The following is a 25,228-nucleotide window of genomic DNA, read 5'->3' as shown; positions in this document are numbered from 1 at the left end:
TGAGTAAAAATCCGATTAAAAACCACAGAAGAGCTTTCACTCTAAATGAAAGATCAAATCGAGGCTCCAGCTCTGCTCCAACAACTCTTTCTTAAATATTTGTTTATGAGGAACCACAGGATCCAGGATAAGTGCTGTTTATTTGCTTTGGTCAAATATTTATCAGTCAACTCCATCCTGTCTGTAATCACATCCTCTCCTGCAGACGTCTGTGTGGACGGCGGTTTCATGGCGAGGTTAAACAAAGCGGTTAACTCAGCTGTGATACAAAGACGAGGGAAACTTCCAGAGATGGGCTGAAGGAGAGGAAACACTCAGAGCCACGGAGTCGTAGCGTTAGCATACAGCGCGACAGGCTAAAAACACACTAGTCGTTACGGGGAAGGGGGGCTTGTCCTGTCAGACGGTAGCGATTAGCCCAGATGTAGCAGTAGAAAAGAGGCTGACTGATCAGACTATGACCACGTGATTTTATTCAAACATGAGCAGAGAAGCTCCTCGTAGAGGAGGACAGGTTTTCAACATTATGCTTCGATATTTCGAGTACAGGCTGGACCGGATCGGATCACAGACTCAAGGTCAAAACTGTGGATCAGGGCATCTCTAGCTCATACGGTGGGAGGTTTACTTCAGCGTAGGAGGAGGCGGGGCCGAGAGCGTCCAAGGTGTCCGATCATAAACCGGTGCAGAAAAGATGAACAAAGGTCTGACGATCACGTTTCAAACAGAACATAAATCTCTGTGGTCTAATTATCTGTTCACCCTCCATGTGTGTGAAAACCCCTCACTCCTCCTCCTCCTCCTCCTCCTCCCAGCAGAGTTAAAATTACCCTGCATGCATCTGCTTGTCGCTGTAATGCAGCGCTGCTCCTCCACAAACTCTGTAATAATAGAAACACCCCCCCCCCGTCCTCTCAGGCTCCCCCCAGGGCCTTCAATCACTTCCTGTTCTGACTAAATCACAGAGTCCCAGCAGGACCACGTCCACGCTGGAGTCTCCTCCGAGGTCAGCAGAGATTCTCCTCCATTCCCACACTCACGGTTTTTCCCACAGGACAGGAAATGACCACGGCGGGGTCAGAGCGACCACAGCGGGGTCAAAGCGACCACAGCGGGGTCAGAGCGACCACGGCGGGGTCAAAGCGACTACAGCGGGGTCAGAGCGACCATGTAAAAAAAAAAAAAAAAAAAGATGGTTTAAGACCGTCAGGAGCGCTGGCATCAGCTCCGTGATTTACATCTTCATTAGTAGATGATAGATTAATCTGAGATTAACCGCAGCATCCTCAGCTCAAGTCCAGACGGAGATCTGAGCGTGTGCGGTTCCACATCTCTGTCTGCTTTCATTTCCTGTTCCCTGCTGAGTTTCATCAGACATACCAGACCGTCCTCAGATCCATCCTCAGAGCGGTTCTGTCTGATGTGCCAACACGCTCCATAGTCCTGGAGATGATCCAGGTATCTGAGACATGGAACCACATCCATGAGGATTTATCTACCTCTATAAACACACGTCTGCATGTTAGAGCAGCTAACCTGCTCCACATCAGGAGCTCAGACACCCTCCTGCAGCTCCATGAGGATATTTACCTGGGCCGCTGTTTTCATACCAGCTTACATTGGCCGACTTCTGCTGTGCTACATGGAGCATGCTCAGAGCGCCGTGCCAAGTTTTGGGGTGTTTACGTGCAGCCAGGCCCACCTGCAGAAATGGGCGGGCCTTTAACGGCCTAATGATTGGCTAACGGTTAAACTATAAATGCATGCAGCGTTAAAGCATGAACATTCCTCTCCACGCTCTACTCTTTTTAGAACCAGCCAGTCAGAAACAGAGGATGGACCAATCACGTTAGCTCTGCCTGTGGTTGCTATGCAGTTCTCATTTACTCTGATGTCTCTCAGAGAGTCCCAACATTCTGTCTCTCTCTCACACACACACACACACACACACACCCACCCCCACACACACACACACACACAGTAAAAGTCTGAGAGCCAAAAATCTTCAAACTTTAACAGGAATTATAAAAAAAGGTAATCCAGCATAAACAGCTGAAGAAGTTCTCTACTCTCTAAGGTCAGAATGAAAGAATAATTAATATATATTATATATACTACATATTATTAGTCTAAACATGACTTTTTATGTAATATTTAGTTCTTTTAGAGTCACAATTTTAAATGTTAAGTCATATTTTCACCTTTTAAAATCATAATTTTAAAATCATTCTCAGATCTTTACCTCAGGCCTTCCAATTTTATCCTGTATTTTGACCTTTAAAACTTATGATTTTAACTTTTTAATCTCATGTTTTGAATTTTAAAATGTATCATTTTGAACTTAATCTCGTGTTTTAATGGATAAAACTCTGATCTTATCTCATATTGTGACCCTTCAAACTCATGATTTTGAATTTCTTAATCATATTTTGACTGATAAAAACTCATGATTTCCAGTTTTATCTCATGATTTGCCCTTTAAAACTTGTGATTTTGAATTTTTAATCTCATATTTTGAAGTTTAGATGTATTATTTTATATTCTATCTCATATTTGGACCCTTAAAACTCATATTTTTGAATTTTATCTCATATTTTGACTGATAAAACTCATGATTTCCAGTTTTATCTCTTTATTTGCCCTTTGAAACTTGTGATTTTTACTTTTTTAATCTCATATTTTGAAGTTTAGATGTACTATTTTGTATTCTATCTCATATCTGGACCATTAAAACTCATGAGTTTGAATTTATCTCATGTGACTGCCTTTTAAAAACTTTTGATCTTATAAGTTATCTCAGATTTTGAGCCTTTAAACTTATCATTTAGACTTTGTTAATCTCAAAATCATCATATCATCAGTGCTTAGTTTCTGTTTTTCCATGATTCATCACTGATGATATGATGATGACGGTTTCTGGTTGAATCTCGACTCTGTTAGCCCCTCAGGTTAGACCTGAATCCAGAATCCGGCCCTGCTGTGACTGAGTTTGACAGCCCTGGTCTAAGTCAAACACGTTTGGAGAGCAGAGGAAGTTTCGTACGTGTTCTCAGAGTAAAATCAGGGAGAGTCAGTTTGATGAAGAAGAGGGAGCAGTCTGAATGAGGAGGAGGTTTGAGCTTTCCTATAAACCAGGAGTGAAGGTTTCTAGGTGTGACCTCACAGCTGGTCGTCTCTTCTTCCTCTCCTCTCAGTGAAACTCCGCCCTCCTCTCTAGAATAACTGCAGCCTGCCTTTTCCCTCGTGTTTATCCGTCCGCTCGGCCCCCTCTCTCCTGACCCCGCCGGGCCGTCTGACCGGACTTTCCCCCTTAAACTGGGTCATGTGAATCTGCAGACACCCAAACGTCTCTCACTGTCCTTAAATGCACCGAGCCTTCAAACGGGATCACCTGAACGCATCACGAAAACAACCCAGCTGTAAAACCAGCGGTCCGTCTGAGACGTGACAGCAGAGAATCCTGGGACCTTTAGTCTCTAAAGAGGTGTTTTTTACGGCAGCAGACGGGTCCTTGAAGGCCTCGTCCTGCTGATAACAGACGTGTGCTGACGCTGACAGCCGATGTATCAGAGAGGATCTCGGTGTTTAGTCTGAGCCAACATGAGCCGGCCGGTCACCACATTCATCTGAAGGACGAAAAAAGACAGAAGAAGAAGAAAGAAGACGGCCCGTGATGGGAGACAGCAGATAAAGGACAAATCTGCTGTTTTAAGCAGAGAAATGTAATCCTCTGTTCAGACAGGAGGCAGAAACCAGCAGAGACCAGCTTTTTAGACACATGGAGGAGTTTCTTTACAATATCCACTGTGTTCATCCCTCTCCTACAGGACTGTGTTATGATAAATATGTACATTTTTAAAGCCTTTGCCCCCTTCTACCATCCTTCATGGCAATAATAGAAATCACAGTGGCAAGAAGATGAAAATTCTGAGGCATACGCTCACTTAAAGTTTGAGTTCTGAGCTGTTCAGGTGTAAATCAGGAGAGAATGAGCCCTAAATAAAGAGGCTGTCCTCACATCTTTAAGGGTTAATCTTCTCTGATGTGAATTTAAAGGTTCAGAGCAGATCTGATGAACAAACCCTCCACAGAGCACGCCGCGTGTTCTAGAGTAACCCCACAGAAACCTGCAGACGACACTCAGGGAACACTGAGCAACCCCACAGAAACCTGCAGACGATGCTCAGGGAACACTGAGTAACCCCACAGAAACCTGCAGACGACGCTCAGGGAACACTGAGCAACCCCACAGAAACCTGCAGACGACGCTCAGGGAACACTGAGTAACCCTGCAGACAATGCTCAGGGAACACTGAGTAACCCTGCAGACAATGCTCAGGGAACACTGAGTAACCCTGCAGACGACGCTCAGGGAACACTGAGTAACCCTGCAGATGACGTTCAGGGAACACTGAGTAACCCCACAGAAACCTGCAGGCGACGCTCAGGGAACACTGAGTAACCCTGCAGACGACGCTCAGGGAACACTGAGCCCATCATTTCAGGGTTTTTTTATGCGACTCTGAGTGCAGATGATGCGTTCACTGCCTGCAGCGTGGATCAACCTGCAGCTACAATAAACCGCCATCATCCGGTGGAAACGAATCAGCGTGTAATTACACTGCTACTACTTCCTGTGACTTCATCGCCGTCTCACAGCGAAGGTTTGATCCAGATGTCAGCGGGAATAAAGTTTAATAACAACCTGTCGCACTCTTCTGAGATAACAGAGCTCAGGAAACAAAGAAAGTGGAAACTGACAAGTTTAAACACGACTTTAATCACGGACGGCAGAGCCGCTTCCTCCCAGATTAACCCACTCTTTTCCACAGATACAGATGAGCAGAAATTACATCACTAATCTGGATTAAATCAGGAGAAAAGAAGGAAACCAGCATCTCTAAATGAGGGATTCAATCAATAAAACACAGAGACAAACAGCAGAGGACACATCCATGAACTCTACCCTTCTAACTCTAGCTCTTTAGATCATAAATCTGATTTTATTCTTCTAGAAGCCAGCTGCTCTAAGGACGGTTTCACATCAGGGACCCGGGCTCAGGTCTAGTCCACTTCACCCTCAAAGTCCAGTTCCATTTGGTCAGTGTGAACACAACTGTGCTGTACTCAGGAGTCTGAGTCTGACATGATTTATACGAACACAAACACGGCATGAAGGAGGTGAGAACACAACCAGGGCTGGATATAAGCGATCAAGTAAAGAGGCTGCAAATATAAAGTCAATTATCAGCCAGTAATGGAAGTAAAAACTGGCCTTTATCAACTTTAAATATCCAACTATATCAAATAGAAAGAATGGCTTAGATTAGCTGTAAATACCCAGCTATATTTAGTGTCAATATCAGCCATAGTTGCAATAAATTTTAGCCATATTGGCAGTAAATATGGGCCTGGATTGGCTGTTAAAATTGGCCTATTCTGTCAGTAAATATCAGACATATTGGCTGTGAATATCAGCCTGTGTTTGCAGTAAATATTAGACAATTTTGGAAGTTAATATGGGCAATACTGGCCATAAACATCTGACATCTTGGCGAAAAATATTGGCCTATATTGGCCTCAACATCCGGCTGTATTGGCAGTAAAAATCAGCCAGGTTGGCTGTAGTATTTGCCTAAATTGGCTGAAATATCAGGCTGTCTTGGCTTTAAATTTTTGTCTTTATTAACTATAAATATCGGCCATGTTGGCTGTTGATATCGCCAAAATCGGCCGTAAATATCTGCTTATATTGGCCATCGTTATTGGCCTATATTTGCTGTATTGGCTCTAAATATCTGCTTATATTGGCCATCGTTATTGGCCTATATTTGCTGTATTGGCTCTAAATATCAGCCTCCATTAAAATAAAGAAATTATTTGTTTAAACTCCCTAAAAGGATTATTACAAAAGGTACCAATGTTTATTGTGCATCTAAAGACAGTTTTTGGGAGTTAACCTTTGACCTTTGATGTATGAAACAAGAAAGAACCAATCAGTGGGGGTTAAACTTGTAGCTCATTTGTAGTTCTAGAACAGGAACCACTGTAGTTTGATTTTACTCTGATCATATCAAAGTTTAAATTCTAGCATCATGACCCCCCTACTCCACATCAGGAACCCTTTCAAAATAAAAGCATCAAATGTCATAACTCATCCATCATCAAGCACTGCCAGCTTCTCTGTCCTAGCCAAAGCTCTCTGAGGAGCAGCGTTAGGGACAGGACAGGACACGTTTGTCACAGAGCTCTGAATGACAGCATGTGATGTGTCCCTGAACGCACCGCGGGCCTTTTAATTAAGACGGGGCGACAGGAATGTGGAGTTAGGGCTTCAAAGTGGAGCGTGATGAGAGAACAAACAGAGAGCAGCAGGTTAAACATCAGAGCTGTTTGTTGTGGGTGGGGGGGTAAATAAAGACCCTCCAGCAGCTGCACCCTCACCTGGACACGTTCCTGACTCGTCCTGGGACGGGAAACCTCCACATCAGAGTTATACCAGAGAAACCTCTAGAAGACGACTACCAGGAGAGAAACGGTCGAGAGGTATGGACTGTTTTCTTCAGACAGATAAATTCAGATGAAGTCTGGGAGTTTTTATCAGAGTGATGCACAGATGTGATCCTTCATCCTCATGGAGGTTTCACTTTAAAAATGAAGAAATAAATCCTGCAGGTTTGAAAGAGAGCTGCAGAGACGTCATGAAACAAAGAGAGAGGACTGAGATTTAGAGAGGGGGGGTCAAAACGTCCAGACGGAGAGTGACCACACAGAGAGAGTCACCTCCCCCACCCTCCTCCTCCTCCTCCATGTTTAAGAAAAGACAAAGAGGTTTGTGAGGATGGAGGAGCCTCTGATCTCCTGATAGGACCCCCCCCCCCCCAAATGGGACAGGGGGGTCGGGATTAAAGAGAAGTCTGAATTCCTGCCCTGAAGTTCAAACCTGAAGGTGACACACGGAGCAGGAAGTCACATTTCAAGCTTGTGCTCTCATTTTCAGACAGAGTGAGACATCGTTTTATTAATCCTCCAGGGGTCAAGGCTACTGAGCATGTGCAGAACTCCTACAACAGTAAACTCAGTCAGAAAGTATAAAGTTATGGTTGTGTTCCTGCAGTCATTTCTGTTTAAAGACTGATCTGTAAATCAGTCGAACAGGATTCACTGATTTCTTTGATTTTTCAAACAAAAAGAGAACTAGGTTTATGTTTGTTTGTTCTGCTTTTTCTCTCACTAGACAAATAAACATCAAAAAAGACTTTATTTTGCACTATTTAAACCCCTTCAACACCCAAAACTCCCTAAACAAAGAAAGCTTAACATTATAGAAAAACAATGCTTAAAGTACAATCGTCCTTAAACTAAACCCAAACCTCCTTAAACTACATCACAACTTCCTTTTTCTACAAAACCACTTAAACTACACCTACCTTAACTTCCTAGAAACCCTTAAACTACACAATAAAACATGCGATTAACTGCAGTTAATCCTAGAAATTCTGAGATTAATTGCAAATAAAAACTGTAATCTTCTGACAGCTCTGATTCTAAGACAACGTCAGATGTGTCAAACAGCAGACATCAGCTCTGACCTTCTATTTTCTGATTAATCGTTCTTCTTAATGAAGCAGACATGAGCGCCTCCATGAGAGCGGGGCAGCTCTGTGTGAGCAGGAATGTCACAACAAAGTGAAGACATGGCGTCAACGCTCTGACAGGAAGTGGAGATGTTTGACCAGAGGAACCGTCTGACTCATAACCAAACTGAACGACAGAGAGCTCTGAACGCAGCACGCTAGAATAACGCTGCTTTTAAAGATCAGTCTCTGATGATGACCAGATCACTGGTAAATAAAAACGCTGCTGAATTAAGGAGTCACTAACAATCTCACCAGAGTACTGGTTAGACTGGAACAACTGGGGGGCTAGACTGGGCTGCATGCAAGAGGCAAGGATGGAATGTCATCCTTTGAAGATGATGTCATCCTTTGAAGATAACGTCATCCTTTGAGATGATGTCATTCTCTGAATATAAGGTCATCCTTTGACCATGATGTCATCCTTTGAAGATGATGTCATCAAAAAGCCAGGTCCCGTATAAGAGGGGGCTTTTTATTCCCCATTTTTGTTGTTCTAAAGACGTAGTAAAGCCAAACTGATACCAAATGAAGAGCTGTTTGGGAGCCTAAAAACCGACTCTTATTCCTAAGACAAATAATCCCGATCTCTGAAACGAGACGTAATTCCCATCACTCTGAGCGAGGCTGGACGGACATAAACAAAGACATGTTTCTGTTTATTAACGGATCACTTCAGCTGGCGGGGCGGGCTTTAATGCAAACTTGTTGCGTCTACATCAGTGGTTCTCAACTGGTGGTTCAGGACACAAAAGCGGGCCACTGAGTGGTTTTCAGTGGGTCGTAGATGTGTGCCTGGAAAAACATGGAAGTCCTTCACTGACATACATCAAACCCTTTTAGTTGACTTGTTTTCCTCTTATAACGAGTAAATGTTTTTTTATTTTCTGTTTCCTGCTCTTTCCACAGTCCTATCTCTCCAATTTAGGCAAAAAAGCCCCAAAATAAATTTTAAAATCTTAAATTACATATAACAATATTAGTGTAGATTTCCCACGAGGAGCTGGTGGTGGATCCAGATGTCTGACCAGTTAAGAACCACTGGTCTATAAGACCAGTCCAGATGAAGACTTCTCTGTAAGCAGGTACAGTAGATCCTTCAGATATCAACCCGTTTTCATTGAGCTGCATCCACACAAAGCATTTAGGGTTAAACTCGCTATCTGGGCGCTCAGATATGAATCTGGTCATGTGTTGTCTAAACAGGATCGTCTTCTTCTCTCGGTTGAATACGAGGCCTTCAGAGGATTTTTTCATCAGTTAATCTGACACTTGAGGGGCCCCGAGCTTCCCCCTGGTCTGACACATGAATATTCAGAGGCCCTTAAATCCAGCCGCTCTCCAGTGGAGAGCTGAAGAATCTGAAGAGTTTAAGCAGCTTTTCTGTGAGAAACTTTGTCTGTTCTCCCGTTTAATCCACCATCGCCCATTCACGTTCCTCTCTGGTAAAAATCTGGAAAAATACACCCTTTTTCAGGGCGTGGTGAAGGTTTAATGCTCCCTGATTGGTCAAACAGGAGGTGTTCAAGGTCCCTCAGATATCTCAGTCACCTCAGGCTGCAGGTTGAGCTGCCATCCTGATTTTAGTCAGATACGAGGTCTTAGATTTATGAGTGCTGTCGTATCTGAACGACCATAAACAGAAGGTTAATGTGGGGTATTAACGGGCCCTTTGACATGAACGTGCACATGTGAAAGCTTTGAATACAACGCCAGAGTGACAGCGTTTCCAAAAGTCTCTCCCAGGCACCGTTTAAAGAGCAGAGGCAGCAGTGCACTGTGGGAAAACCCCGCCGAGTGTCTCTCTGCTCCTCCTCCTCCTCCTCCTCGCCGTCTTTCCCAACCCGTCATAAAAGACCGAGCCCACTTTTTCCCCTCTGGAGCGTCCAGCTGTTACAAATTATACCGATGTGAGCGTGTGTGCCGGGTGAGGAGGGGGTGAGGGAGGGGAGGAGGGGGGAGTCATCTGGTCGGAGTCATTGTTTAGTGAGCGAGGAATGAGCTCGGCGTGGGAACCCGGTCTGAGCTGAGATTATGAGAGCTGCACAGCTGGACGCTCTTCTCAGGAAACACCGCCGGCCCGCTGCAGCTGATCGCACACGCACAGATGTACACAACGCCGTTTACAGTGCAGAAAAGAACCCCAACACTACACAACGCCGTTTACAGTGCAGAAAAGAACCCCAACACTACACAACGCCGTTTACAGTGCAGAAAAGAACCACAAAACTACACAAGCAACCCCGTAACTACACAGCACCATTAACAGTGCAGAAAAATGAAAAAAAAAAACTTAAAACTATTCAAAAATTCCTTATACTACACAAAACCCTTAAATTACACACAAACCTCCTTAAACCACTAACAAGTACCCTTAAACTACTAAAAAAACTTAAACTACAAAATAAAACCTTAGACTTCACTCCCTAAACCACTTACATTAACCCTTAGACTTTCATAAAAACCCTCAAACCTTCATAGAAACCCTTAGACTTTCATAAAAACCTTAAACTTTTATAAAAACCCTTAAAATTTTATAAAGACCCTTAAACTTTCATAAAAACCCTCAAACTTTCATAGAAACCCTTAAACTTTCATAAAAACCCTTAAACTTTTATAAAAACCCTCAAACTTTTATAAAAACCCTCAAACTTTCATAAAAACCCTTAAACTTTCATAAAAACCCTTAAACTTTTATAAAAACCCTTAAACTTTTATAAAACCCTTAAACTTTTATAAAAACCCTTAAACTTTTATAAAACCCTTAAACTTTTATAAAAACCCTCAAACTTTCATAAAAACCCTTAAACTTTTATAAAAACCCTTAAACTTTTATAAAAACCCTTAAACTTTTATAAAACCCTTAAACTTTTATAAAAACCCTTAAACCTTTCTAAAAAAAACTTAGACTACACAAAATCTATCTACAGATAAAACCTCTAAACTTCACACAAACTTCGTCAAATGATATAAATCCTATATTAATCCCTTAACTTTTCCTAAACTTTCCCTTAACTTTCCTAAACTTTCCCTTAACATTTCCTAAACTTTCCCTTAACATTTCCTAAAATTTTCCTTAACATTTCCTAAACTTTCCCTTAACTTTTCCTAAACATTTCCTAAACTTTCCCTTAACTTTTCCTAAACATTTCCTAAACTTTCCCTTAACATTTCCTAAAATTTTCCTTAACATTTCCTAAACTTTCCCTTAACATTTCCTAAAATTTTCCTTAACATTTCCTAAACTTTCCCTTAACTTTTCCTAAACATTTCCTAAACTTTCCCTTAACATTTCCTAAACTTTCCCTTAACATTTCCTAAACATTTCCTAAACTTTCCCTTAACTTTTCCTAAACATTTCCTAAACTTTCCCTTAACTTTTCCTAAACATTTCCTAAACTTTCCCTTAACATTTCCTAAACTTTCCCTTAACATTTCCCTTAACTCTGCTCTCTCTCTGCGTGTGCTGAGCTGGATTTCACCCTCAGATCTTGATTTTAAAGTAAAAACCAACAGAAACGCTCTGATCAGCTGCTTCTCTCAGTGAAATGTGCAGCTTTTCTTTCCTGGAAGCACAGAGCAGAGGTTTTATCAGAGGATGTTTGGCCTCCATGTTGAGACTTCAAAGAGCCTCCAGGTACTGAAGCGAAAAACTAACCCCCCCTTTCCTCAGACAGCCCAGCTGTTTGCACGTGACGCTCAGCTTCGCCTTAGAGAAACAAACGCTCTGATTCACACAAACAGCCTGAGAGGAAAATACACAAACCAGCCGAGCTTACAGAGCGGATCCTGCTAACGATGATGTCATCATAGAGAGAGAGGGGGAGGAGCCATGTTTGATAAATCAATGCTGTCTGATATAAAACAACACATCAATGATGTCATCATAGAGAGAGAGGGGGAGGAGCCATGTTTGATAAATCAATACTGTCTGATATAAAACAACACATCAATGATGTCATCATAGAGAGAGAGGGGGAGGAGCCATGTTTGATAAATCAATGCTGTCTGATATAAAACAACACATCAATGATGTCATCATAGAGAGAGAGGGGGAGGAGCCATGTTTGATAAATCAATGCTGTCTGATATAAAACTTCCTGTACAGATGATCCAAGCCTTTAAAACCGCATTGTTTCACACATTTAGACAGAGCGAGGAGACCAGAGACCAGAATCCAGAGACCAAAGACCAGAGACCTAAGACCAAAACCAGAGACCAGAGACCTGAGACCAGAGTCCAGAGACCAAAGACCAGAGACCTGAGACCTGAGACCAGAGTCCAGAGACCAAAGACCAGAGTCCAGAGACCAGAGACCAGAGATCAGAGACCAGAGTTCAGTGACCAGAGACCAGAGTCCAGAGACCAGAGACCAGAGATCAGAGACCAGAGTCCAGACACCAGAGACCTGAGACCAGAGTCCAGAGTCCAGAGTCCAGAGACCTCAGACCAGAGACCAGAGACCAGAGACCTGAGACCAGAGACCAGAGACCAGAGTCTTTTAGTGAGCCATGAGACCAGCTGAGCCTCTTTAACAGCTTTTCTCCCTCCCTTAGTCAGGCACATGCCTTAGTGGGACACTGACAGACTGAAATGACAAAAGGCAAGGATGGAATGTTTTATAAACTTTAAAGGATGATGTCATCAAAGGAAGAGGACAGATTGTTGGTGAAGCTGGGGATGTTGGGAGCTTTCCCTCCATTTTGCCTCATTTTAGGCCAAAGTTGGTGACTTCTGGAAAAGTGGGCAGAACAGGCGAAGAGTGAGTGATAAAAAGATAAAAGGCTTTAAAGGGATGACGTCATCAAAGGCAGTAGACGGAATGTTCATGAAGCCAGAGATGTTCAGGCCCAGTTCCCTGGATTTCTGCCAGAGTTTATGAACACGTCTCCAAAAGTTGCCAACAAAGGACAGTCAACATAGAGGAGGGATTACTGGAATGGTCATGAGACTGAGGAACACGGTGTCACTGTCACAGAACCAGTTCTCAGAGCCGGCTCCTCTAGCTACATGACAGGAGCTGGCTCCCGTTTCAGAGCCAGAGTCCTTTCCTCCACATTTAAAAAGCCAAACTGGTACCAGACCGACTGTTCTCATCCAGATCACAGCGAGTGAGACTGGACAGACATCAGCTGAGGGACCAGGAAGGATCAGGGTTCACTGTGATGAACTGGACTGAACCAAACTAGACCACTATTCTGGAAATGTGTGACTCTATAATCTTTACAAACTTCTGAGATTTTCATGTAAATTTGCAGCTTTATGATGTGAGAATTCTAGGTTTTATTTCACTGATCAAAGCTCGATAATCTCTCACTTCTGCAGTCTTTGACCCCAAAGTTTTGACTTTCTAATCCCCAGAACTCAACCTTCATTTCTCTTAAATCCACGGCTGTTTTATACCGTCGTAGACTCCAGCCTTTATCTAATAAATCTGTAGTATTTTGGTATTTTTGTAAGCAGGCTAACTTCTAAGACTTTCATCCGTGCTGGTAGAACAGATAAATGACGACTCCCCTCCTTTCTTCTCCTTCGCTCAGGATCTTCTCAGTCCTCCCCTCCCCCTCCCCGTCCTCCCCCTCCCCTGCACTCAGTCTGAGCGGTCGAGTCGAGTCGAGTCGGGACATGTCACCTTCCTGCCGCATCAAAGAGCTCAAACACTCGTAGAGGCCGGGGCTCCTCGAACGCCGTTTCCTGAGATTAAAACGCTGACACCACAACTTCAACCAAAACTTTATCGACTCTAAACTCGACGGAGACGGAAGAGGAAACCTGGACCAGATAAAACCAGAAACATGCCTACTAGAGGCTCTGGGAATCAAACCTCAGCAGCTGATTGGCTGGAACTATTCCTGTAATAGGAATGCATGGTTGATTCCCACAGCACACCTGGACCGGCCTGAAGGCCCGCCATCTCAGATCCACAGCTTTATCAGTTCTTTAGGGTTATTCTAAGGAGCTTACAAACCTCGTACAGATCTGAGGAGGTCTGAACCAGACTTGGACTGACTCTCCGAGCCTGTCAGAGACCAGCCTCGCTCCGTCAGCCATCATGTTTCAGACAGCCTGAAGGATCCAGCCCTCTACTGGTCGGACCCTTCACTACCTTTAATCCTGACCCTGGGTCAAAAACAGCAGAAGCGTCCTTTAACACCCTGCAGCTCATCTCTGTTAGTCAAAAATAAATAAATAAATAAATATTTGGAGGGTTTTCATCAGGAGGAAACTGGAGCAGGAAACGACCTCTTCACGCCAGCGTGGAGCTCAACGAGCTCTTAAACCCGAAGCAAACATTCACACGGTCACTTCCTGTCCAGCTGACAAACATCAACATTTACAGGATGATAGCATCAAGCATCTTTAGATACTGCGTTACCCAGAAGTCTGTGGGGTGTCTACAACGAGCATGCTCAGTCCACTTTCATTCAGTTAGAAGAGTCTGGACTTTTAAACGGATATAAACGTGTGAATCTGATATCAGACTGACTCACCACTGCTGTATGAACACACCTCAGTCAGACCCAAACTAGATGGGCGCTTCTGAGCGTGCTCCATAACCTCCACAGCTGGTTTGGCCCAGGACTTGGCCGGCTTAAATGTGTAGTACTGGAAGTTCTGGTTCACATTAGCACTCATTTATTCTCTTGTCTATTAAGTTGACTTTTGAGCTTTTAATAAGAACTGTAATCAGATTATTTTGATGTTTCTACTTCAATAAAATCGACTTTTTAGTTTAGAATTCAGCTTTAGATCAAAATGATGAGCATGATCACATTATTGGACTTTTTTGTTGTATTAATATACAGGGATGCACATACTCCATAATTTAGACTTTAGTAATTCTGACATGAAATGATATGACAGGGTTTTTGTTATTGTTTTTCTGGCCCTTCTGGGCCTCCGTAGCCCTGGCATGCAGCAGCGGGGGGCCAAGCTGGTGGCTCTGACTTCCTGGATGAGACGACAGCTGCTTTTTAAAAATAAGAAAATGTGATCCCGTCTTTCCTGCTCGGGTCGTCTGACTCCGCGACATGTGAGGGCGACACAAAGTGGGTTTTAACGGCGGGAAAAGCGGCGAGCTGGAAACACGGCCTGCGGGGGGGAAAAGTCGGCGTGTAATTAAACACACAGCAGATAATCAGCGTTCATCACCTGAGGCCACGGCGAGCCGCGTGAGCGAAGCTCTCAGGAATGTGCGCTCTGTTAAAAACAGTAGAGCTGCTGCTCAACACTCATCTCAGAATAGACGCGTATTTTTAACAGGAAAACTAAGACGGCGGGGGCGGGGGCGGGGAGTCGGCACGGCCGCAGATGAAGTCTCGTTTGATTGGTCGGCTGGAACAAAGATGAGAAATGTTAAAGTTTCCCAGAGTTACAGCAAACACGGAGATGATGGATCTACTGTGACAGGAGTCTGACTAAACCCAACCAGACCCTGGGCACAGATCTGGACCTGGACCCCTAGAAAGAACCCTTATAGAGGTGTAACCAGGTCTAGCTGTGCACACCTGCCAACTGCAGGTGGATTTCAGCCGTTGGGGGTTCTACAGTGACTCCCAGCAGCCCCTCTGGTGGGCTGACTCTACCCACATCCTTCTCTCTGACGGAGCTCGGCTTTTACACCAGCGTTTGAGATTTAGACGCTTTAAATGAGGCCAGTTTTAACATACGAGGAGCTCAGACTCTTTCTGCACCGCTTCCCAACCTTTTTCCTTAGCCCCCCCCCACTGATATCTAATACAGCTAAAGCCCCCCAGCACTAACTAACAAAAATCATTAGTTTTAACAGTTTTCACTGAGAATACCCCAAAATAACAGACCTACTTTCACTTTTTCTGACCAAAGTTCTATGTAGAAATTCTCTGTTATTATTATCACTTAAGAAAAATAATCTGATAAAAAGTATGTGGGGATTTGAAAAAAAAATTCTCATGTTTAAATTAATTGATTTTTGATATTTATTTTACTTTTACATTTTTTATTTTTGATATTGTAAAATTAGGTTTTTTTCCTTTTTCCATTTTTTAATTATTATTTTCTTCTGAATGATTTTCTTCTGTTTTTAATTTTTTTTTGTAAATTTTTGACTCTATACTTCTGTGAATTTATGATGCTAAAAACTCATATAATACACTAATATTAAATCTTAAGACTTTTCAAAATCAAAAATTGTAAATATCTGACAACTTAAACTCTTAAATTTTGAGTGTGCTTTCTTGTAAATATGACCTTTTTAATCTCAATATTTAGACGTTTTTTTCATAATTGCCTTTTTTGCAAAAAAAATTAACAGATCCTCCTTATTTTCTGAAGGGGATATATTATGCAAAAATTATTATTTAATTATTATTTTTCTTTTTTTATTCATTTATTATATTGGTTGTTATTATTGTCACTGCATTTATAAAAAAAAACTTATGTCTGTCTGTATATTGAATAAACAGAATTTGCAAAACAAAAAATTAGATATTAAAAAAATAAGATGACGTATGCTAACATAGCCCAGTTGCCTAGATGTTTTAGTAGATAAATAAACTGAATGATTTTCTTCTGTTTTTAAAAAAAATATTAGTTTTGTTTATGTAAATTTTTGACTCTATACTTTTGTGAATTTAAGATGCTAGAAACTCAAAATTTCAGAGTTCTAATGTCAAATTTTAAGATTTTTCAAAATCAAAAATTGTAAATATCTGACTTCTTAAACTCTTTAATTCTGAGTTTGCTTTCTTGTAAATAAACAACTTTATAATCTCAAACATTTTGAATTTTTTTCAACCCCCAAAAAATTGCCTTTTTCGCAAAAAAAATTAACAGATCCTCCTGATTTTCTAAAGGAGACATGTATGCTAAAATCCCTTTTTCAGGCTATTCTAGCATAAATATGTGCCCCTGTTCTGTCCACAATCCCTCAAGTACCAGAAAAATCCATCCCTCCCCTCTCCTTTCCATCTTTCAGAAAATGTGTGCTGAAGCCGTTCTCAGATTTTCCCCTCATGATGTCATGTGGGGAGTTAGCCCTGCCCCCAGATCCGGTTGGCCCTCTCCGCTTGGAAGGGTTAGGGTTAGCCCTCTTCTCCTGACCAGAGAGCCACATCCATTAAGCCACATCCATTTCCTGAGAGGGGCGGGGTCAGGGGCAGAGTCAGACAGCTCATTAACATTTAAAGCCACAGACACAGAAACAGCTGGTTCTGAGCAGAGCTGAAACAGAGGAGTTTAGACATGCAAACATCCAATACTGGAAAACAAACTCAGCAGGCATGGTTTGAGGACCTCTGAGAGCAATATAAACTTGTCTTAAAGGGGTAGAATATGTCCCCTTTAGTATTCTAGGGGAGCAATGGCCCAAATACATCATCGTTGTGTTTCTTATAATGAAGTTTTTAGATATATGTGCATTTCATTTTGACAGCATCAGAGCAGATCAGAGAGATCTTTGGCGCCCCCTCTAGGGATCCCCAGACCCCAGGTTGGGAACCACTGTGGGCTTCAGTGGCGCATCCTCAACGCCCTCACGAACACGCTGGTCATGTGAACAAACAGTCACCCCAAAACTGAGCTACAAACCGACCTATGACCCCTGGGAGTCAGTAACCCCTACAGCCTGGATTTTAAGAATAAGTCAGGAGTGAGCAGCACAAGCAGAGCTCAGGAGGCCGCCATTTTTATTCTAGTCCACCTGCTCGCTTATGAACACATGAGAAAAGGCATTTTCAAACATTTCCACTCTAGAGTCTGTTTCCAGACCGCTGTGATGTCGACAAACGGCAAAAACCATGGAAACGTCATCTATAATTTCTAGGAACTTCATGATTATCTCAGGAAAGAAGCTTTTTTATCCCAGGACAGGGAGAGGAGTGAGAATGTTGACCCACGTTTGCTCATCATTAAAGGAAAACCTTTAAAAAGTATGAATGTCCTCTATGGGCTTCTGTACATGATAGGACCGTTTCTTCCTGGCACGCCTTTACAACCCATTGGAGCAGCTTCATGACCCACTTTTGGGCCCCGACCCACCAGTTGAGAACCCCTGGTTTGGACAGTTTTACTGCACCAGAGTGCAGGGATGAATCAGACAGGAAGCTGCTGATTATCACTCTGGTTAATAAATCAGCTGAGAGGCCGTCAGCTATCAGGGCTTTCACTGATTCTGGTCAAAGAGCATCAGGATGAGAGAAAACGTTGGAATAAAAAGACATAATCCTGGGTGGCGTGGTCTCTCTGTGTTAATGCCGCTGTGTTGCGAGCCTCTCAGGGCTGGGCCCGTTGTTAATGCATGACTAAATAATAAATAAATCACTCGTTCAATCATAAAAAGCTGGGTGAGTCTCAGAGACGGAGCTCTGGGCTCATATTTACAGTGAAAACCAGCCGTCAGCTCTGCTTCCTCTGTTATTTAGACCAGCACTGATTCTGAACTGGGACAGACCTCCTCTAGGAGACGCAGCGTGAGACCAGCTGTCCCGGGGGGACGCCCCTCCTCCCCCGGGACACCAGGCTGCTACCTTCACACCTCGGCCAGCAAACAGTGGAAATCACAAAGTGGGCGAGAAGCAGCTCAAAGTGTTCCTGCAGGGACACGCTGACCCTACAGTCAGGTCAGAAAATAGCTCCCACCCCCACGCCGCTGCTCCACGCCGCTCCTCCACCCCCAACAATGACAACTATGTCCTCCACTGCTGGAGGCCAAAAATCCCTGGTTCTTCAGCGCCGGGTTACATCACCCACCTACAGCCTCAGAGAGGTGTGATCACCTGAACATGGCGAGCACAGACACGGCGCCGACGCTGCAGCTGCTGCAGGTTCCCGTTCATCTCCACAGCAGGAAGTCTCACCAAACACCAGAAAAGTTTGAGATTTGACCGTGCTTATGTCACACCAGCATGGTTTACTTTGGCTGTAGTGACTCAAATCAGAGAAAACATCAATTTACTTCATGAACTTCACAGTAAAACAAAGTCTGTACAGCTGATTCAGCTAGGGCCGGGCAACACACTCCAAAAACAGCAGCAGTGTTAGCTGGATGGTTAGACATGATATTTATCAGCTTAACACCAAACATCAGATCAGTCTTCTTTATTTCCCTAAAGGCCATACATGTTATAAATGTCAATATTTCATAGCTGAATGGCCAAACATCTCTCATCTCTCTGTGTTGTTAGCTGGATGCCGTTTCATAATGAATACCTTGATATTTTTTGGCTAAATGGGAAAATATGATATAAACATCAATATGTTTTAAAGCTGAATGGCATGACATTACTTAAATGTCCTTAATTATTTCACTGAGTGGGTATACGGGATGAAATCGTTCATATTTATTAAAACAAATGGCATTAAAGGGAATATACAGCTTTGGCTTAACTAAAAGGCAATGATAAATAACATTTTTATGCTGAATGGCAAAAATCAAAAATATATGTCCTTATTTCTGTAAGATAGTGGTGATACAGGATAAATTTGTTAAAGTATTCATGATTCTAATCTGAATGGGGATGTAATCCCAGTCAGGTATATTTTACCAGGATAGGAATACACACTTTATATCTGGCTTTACTTCTGTCTGGAGGCTGTCACTCCATATTTATCTGTGTACGCTTTAGCTCAGTAGATCTCATCTGGTCCAGCATCAGAATCCACATCCCTATCGACCAATCACAACCAGAAGATCTAAGGACTTTCAATAATGATCCAAATATCTAAAAATTTGCAATCATAACACAAAAATCTAAAGAGTTACAAACATAATCCACCTATATAAAGTTTTTCAATCATAGCTCAAAAATCTAAAAACGTTCAATCATAACACAAAAATCTAAAAACGTTCAATCATAACACAGAAATCTAAAAACATTCAATCATAACACAAAAATCTAAAAACGTTCAATCATAACACAAAAATCTAAAAATGTTCAATCATAACACAAAAATCTAAAAACGTTCAATCATAACACAAAAATCTAAAAACGCTCAATCATAACACAAAAATCTAAAAACGTTCAATCATAACACAAAAATCTAAAAACGTTCAATCATAACACAAAAATCTCAAAACGTTCAATCATAACACAAAAATCTTAAAACGTTCAATCATATCCCAAAAATCTTAAAACGTTCAATCATAACTCATGATAACTGAATGTTTTAAACTAATAATGACTTGGACTTGAGATGGAGAAAAGATGCGATAGATGGCAGCATGTCTTTCAAAATAAAAGCACATAACTTTCAGTTATGGTGGTGAGCCGGTGGACGTGCCGACTCCTGAATTTATCACTGACAAACAATTCTGAACACAAACGGGTCACAACTCTGAAATCCTGTCCTACAGTAAACATAGAGCCGAGGACAAACTTTAAAATGCTCAAGGACGATTTAAACTAAGGAAAGCGACCACGGGGACGGCAGCCTGGACCAAAGAGAAGCAGGTGACACTGAAAACGCTGAAAACATCAAACCCACCTAGCGTTCTTAAACATCAAACCCATCCACCAGCGACGTTCTAAAACATCAAACCCATCCACCAGCAACGTTCTTAAACATCAAACCCATCCACCAGCAACGTTCTAAAACATCAAACCCATCCACCAGCAACGTTCTTAAACATCAAACCCATCCACCAGCGACGTTCTAAAACATCAAACCCATCCACCAGCAACGTTCTTAAACATCAAACCCATCCACCAGCAACGTTCTTAAACATCAAACCCATCCACCAGCAACGTTCTAAAACATCAAACCCATCCACCAGCGACGTTCTTAAACATCAAACCCATCCACCAGCAACGTTCTAAAACATCAAACCCATCCACCAGCGACGTTCTTAAACATCAAACCCATCCACCAGCAACGTTCTAAAACATCAAACCCATCCACCAGCGACGTTCTTAAACATCAAACCCATCCACCAGCAACGTTCTAAAACATCAAACCCATCCACCAGCAACGTTCTTAAAAATCAAACCCATCCACCAGCAACGTTCTTAAACATGAAACCCATCCACCAGCGACGTTCTTAAACATCAAACCCATCCACCAGCAACATTCTAAAACATCAAACCCATCCACCAGCGACGTTCTTAAACATCAAACCCATCCACCAGCAACGTTCTAAAACATCAAACCCATCCACCAGCGACGTTCTTAAACATCAAACCCATCCACCAGCAACGTTCTAAAACATCAAACCCATCCACCAGCGACGTTCTTAAACATCAAACCCATCCACCAGCAACGTTCTTAAACATCAAACCCATCCACCAGCAACGTTCTTAAACATCAAACCCATCCACCAGCAACGTTCTTAAACATCAAACCCATCCACCAGCGACGTTCTTAAACATCAAACCCATCCACCAGCAACGTTCTAAAACATCAAACCCATCCACCAGCAACGTTCTTAAACATCAAACCCATCCACCAGCAACGTTCTAAAACATCAAATCCATCCACCAGCGACGTTCTTAAACATCAAACCCATCCACCAGCAACGTTCTAAAACATCAAACCCATCCACCAGCAACGTTCTTAAACATCAAACCCATCCACCAGCAACGTTCTTAAACATCAAACCCATCCACCAGCGACGTTCTTAAACATCAAACCCATCCACCAGCGACGTTCTAAAACATCAAACCCATCCACCAGCAACGTTCTAAAACATCAAACCCATCCACCAGCAACGTTCTTAAACATCAAACCCATCCACCAGCGACGTTCTAAAACATCAAACCCATCCACCAACAACATTCTAAAACATCAAACCCATCCACCAGCGACATTCTCAAACATCAAACCCATCCACCAGCAACGTTCTTAAACATCAAACCCATCCACCAGCGACGTTCTAAAACATCAAACCCATCCACCAACAACATTCTAAAACATCAAACCCATCCACCAGCGACATTCTAAAACATCAAACTCATCCACCAACAACATTCTAAAACATCAAACCCATCCACCAACAACATTCTAAAACATCAAACCCATCCACCAACAACATTCTAAAACATCAAACCCATCCACCAACAACGTTCTTAAACATCAAACCCATCCACCAGCAACGTTCTAAAACATCAAACCCATCCACCAGCAACGTTCTTAAACATCAAACCCATCCACCAGCGACGTTCTAAAACATCAAACCCACCCACCAGCAACGTTCTTAAACATCAAACCCATCCACCAGCGACGTTCTAAAACCTAAAACTCTGAAGATTTTCACACCTGAATAAAAGCACAGCATCGACTTTCACCACATTCTTTCCAGGCATGTCTGAGAAAGGCTTGGTGACCTACTTTGGGGTCCTGACCCACCAGTTGAGAACCACACACACACGCATATATATATATATATATATATATATATATATATATACATAATCGATTTTTTTCTGCAAAAGACCAAATAATCACCACTAAACTTTTAAACTTTTAAATAAAATCAGATTATTTAGAAACCTGTCTGATTCTACAGCGATGAAAACAGAAGTCTTTAAGATGCAGCTGCAATAAAACACACTCGATAGATTTCTGTACAGAGTGGACATGTTCATGTTTGTTAAACTCTCAAATCTCATCTGAACGGTCTAAACTTCACGACCTTCAGTCAGACTTTAACCAAAGAGAGCAATCACCGTCTAGATTGCACAAAAATGTTGGCAACATTTAGAAAAGTGGATGGAACTGGCAAGGATTTGGGGAGTTAAGGACTTTCATTTTTATTGTGGTTAAATTTAAACCCTTTTTTTCCCCTTATAACTACAGTTAGATCCTCTATTCAGTCCTACCAGGGTCAGTCTTTAAACCCTTTATTTTTCAGTCCTACCAGGGTCGGTCTTTAAACCCTTTATTTTTCAGTCCTACCAGGGTCGGTCTTTAAACCCTTTATTTTTAAGTCCTACCAGGGTCGGTTTTTAAACCCTTTATTTTTAAGTCCTACCAGGGTCAGTCTTTAAACCCTTTATTTTTAAGTCCTACCAGGGTCAGTCTTTAAACCCTTTATTTTTAAGTCCTACCAGGGTCAGTCTTTAAACCCTTTATTTTTAAGTCCTACCAGGGTCGGTCTTTGAATGGTTCCTGTAGACCCAGCACAGATTTCTGTTTTAATCCAGACTGACGTTTTTACTTTAATTTCTCAGTTTAAATCAGACTGATGAATCTTAAACCAGGGTATCTGCCCAGCCCTATTCTGAGTCCAGGACTGAGACTTCTAGTTCTAATAAAACTAAAACCAGTTTTTTTTAGGGTGTCCTGGTCGCGCCGAACCACAGACCGGACTTTAAAATCCTGAATAAATCACGTGATTTGGGTAGAACCCGCCGTGATTGCCACCAGGAATGACTAAAACCAAAACCAGCAGGTTTCTAAAGGGGGTCCGGCTCTGCGGGACTCTACCGGGACAGGGGACGGTCGAGGCTCTTACCGAGGTGCAGGGTGAGGTTGATGGAGTTCGGGTACTGGATCCCGGCCAGCATGGTCTGGCTCTGCCACCAGGTGGTGTCCTGCTGGTTGTTGTAGTCGGTCAGAAACACGGCGCTGTGGTGGTTCCGGGGGTCCCTGGAGTCGCAGATGTGGCAGGACTTGGTGACTCCCGTGGCCCCGGTCTGGACGCAGTACTCCTCCGGGGGGGACCCGCAGGTGTTGGTGGCCACCACGGTCATGTTGAAGGCGGCGTTGACGAACTCGGGCATGCAGCGCTGCGGGGAGCCCTGCTCGTCCGAACACTCGTCCATGGCGGCCCGAACGCAGACCGCGAGCCAGCTCAGAGCCACCAGAGCCCCGATCAGCCTCGGCATTTTGTCTCTGCTCTCCAGCTCAGGCTCCGCCGCTCCGACTCAAACTTTCCTGAACTTTCCCAAACTTCGTCTCCGTCGGTCCGGTTCCCGGTGGGTCCCCCGGGGCTCTGTCGGTCTCTGCCCGCAGCGGGAGCGTTCAGCAGCGGCAGGTCGTCTTCGCTCCAGGCCGCGTCCACAGCTCTGATCCCGGTGTGCTGCTGTCTGCCTCGGCCTCAGCTCTTTGTGTCCTCCGCCATGCACGAACTCCAGCAGGAAAAGACGAGACTCCAGACTACACCCAGTGCGCCACTGCGCATGTCCGCGGCGCAGAGGACACTCCGGCCACTTCCGTGTCAGCCCCCAGACCCGAGTCCAGAAAGACTCCAGAAACCTCTACGGAGTCACAACATGGTCTGAGGACTACAGTAAAACCTTTATAAGTACGCTGGAAGTGGTCCAGTCAGACACCAGACACCAGTTTAACCCGGACTGTGAGGCTCAACCAGCGGGACGGGACCTATAAGAGGGTCGTGGTGTTGACTTTAGTGGGTCATGGATGTGTGTTTGGAAAAATATATTTTAATATACTTTAGTCCTTTATATGAGGGTCCAGTAGTGCCACTCAGAAGGTCAAAGGTCAGATCAACAGGAAATGAATATTATTTTATAGATTTATCAGAAAACGGCAGATTTTTTGTTTAGAAATCATATATTTCTGTAATTATTTTTAAAAATCCATTCAACCATTTCAGCCATTTTCAAATTTAAAATTTCTTTAAATTACAAGAGAAAAAAAATCTAAATTTTTAGGTTAAAAATGGGAGGGAAAAAATCTGTTTTTAATTTAAAAAGCTGTGAAATAAATTTGATATTTCTGGTAAATTTCAAGGGGAAAAAATGACACTTTTTGCCAATTTTAACACATTTCTGTTCCTCCTATCTCATCTTTGCTACTTTTTACATCTTTAATCATTTCTCCAAACTTTTGTCTCTCTTAACACAATTTTTTGGCCAATTTCAAGTCACTTTTGCTACATTCTGCCATTTTAACCTATTTTTACCACTTATTTGCAACTTTTAAATTCACTTCTGTCAATTTCTTTGCCACTTATAATCAATTTAACCACTTTTTAACCACTTTTGACTCCTGTTTTCCATCCTGTTAGCCACTTTTTACAACTTTTAATCAGTTTTCACCACTCTTTGCCACTCTTAACCTGTTTCTGAAACTTTTTATGACCACTTTTAACAGCTTTTGCCCCTCTCTGTAATTTTCAACCTCTTTTCAGCTCTGTTTTTAACTTTTAACCAGTCTTTTCCAACTTTTGCCACTCTTAACCCATTTCTGCCTTTAATTTCTGCCAATTTCAGGTCACTTTTGCTACATTCTGCCATTTTTAAACTTTTTCTTTTACTTTTTTGCTACTTTTCAACCTTTTTGCCACTCGTTTGCAACTTTTAAATTCACTTCTGTCATTTTTTGCCACTTATAATCAATTTAACCACTTTTTAACCACTTTTGACTCCTGTTTTCCATACTTCTAGCCATTTTTATTTAACTCTTAACCCATTTCTGAAACTTTTTTCGGCCACTTTTAACACCTTTTGCCCCTTTCTGTAATTTTCAACCTCTTTTCACCTCTATTTTTCATTTTTAACCAGTTTTTGCCTATTTTAACCTATTATTTCACCAGTTTCCACCTTCATATAACTTTAAACTCACCTTTTGCCTCTTGTCCACATTTTTTACTATTTTATGCAGATTGAAATTCATTTCTACCCACTTTTTTGTCACTCTAAACCAACTTTTCC

General features: G+C 42.5%; 1 protein-coding gene across 1 annotated transcript in view; it reads right to left on the bottom strand.

Annotated features, from left to right (window-relative positions):
• The window catches only part of lamc1 (laminin, gamma 1), a 95,092-nt gene extending 71,003 nt beyond the window's left edge, over window positions 1–24,089 (bottom strand). Inside the window, exon 1 of the mRNA XM_041802630.1 lies at window positions 23,065–24,089. Within this exon, the coding sequence (XP_041658564.1) occupies window positions 23,065–23,437 (373 nt within the window). The 5' untranslated portion in view covers window positions 23,438–24,089. The remainder of the gene's footprint in view (window positions 1–23,064) is intronic.
• Between the last annotated feature and the right edge of the window lie 1,139 nt (window positions 24,090–25,228).

Source organism: Cheilinus undulatus, linkage group 13, assembly GCF_018320785.1.
Source record: "Cheilinus undulatus linkage group 13, ASM1832078v1, whole genome shotgun sequence".
Taxonomy (NCBI): Eukaryota; Metazoa; Chordata; class Actinopteri; order Labriformes; family Labridae; genus Cheilinus; species Cheilinus undulatus.
This window is presented reverse-complemented; position numbering and strand designations above follow the sequence as displayed.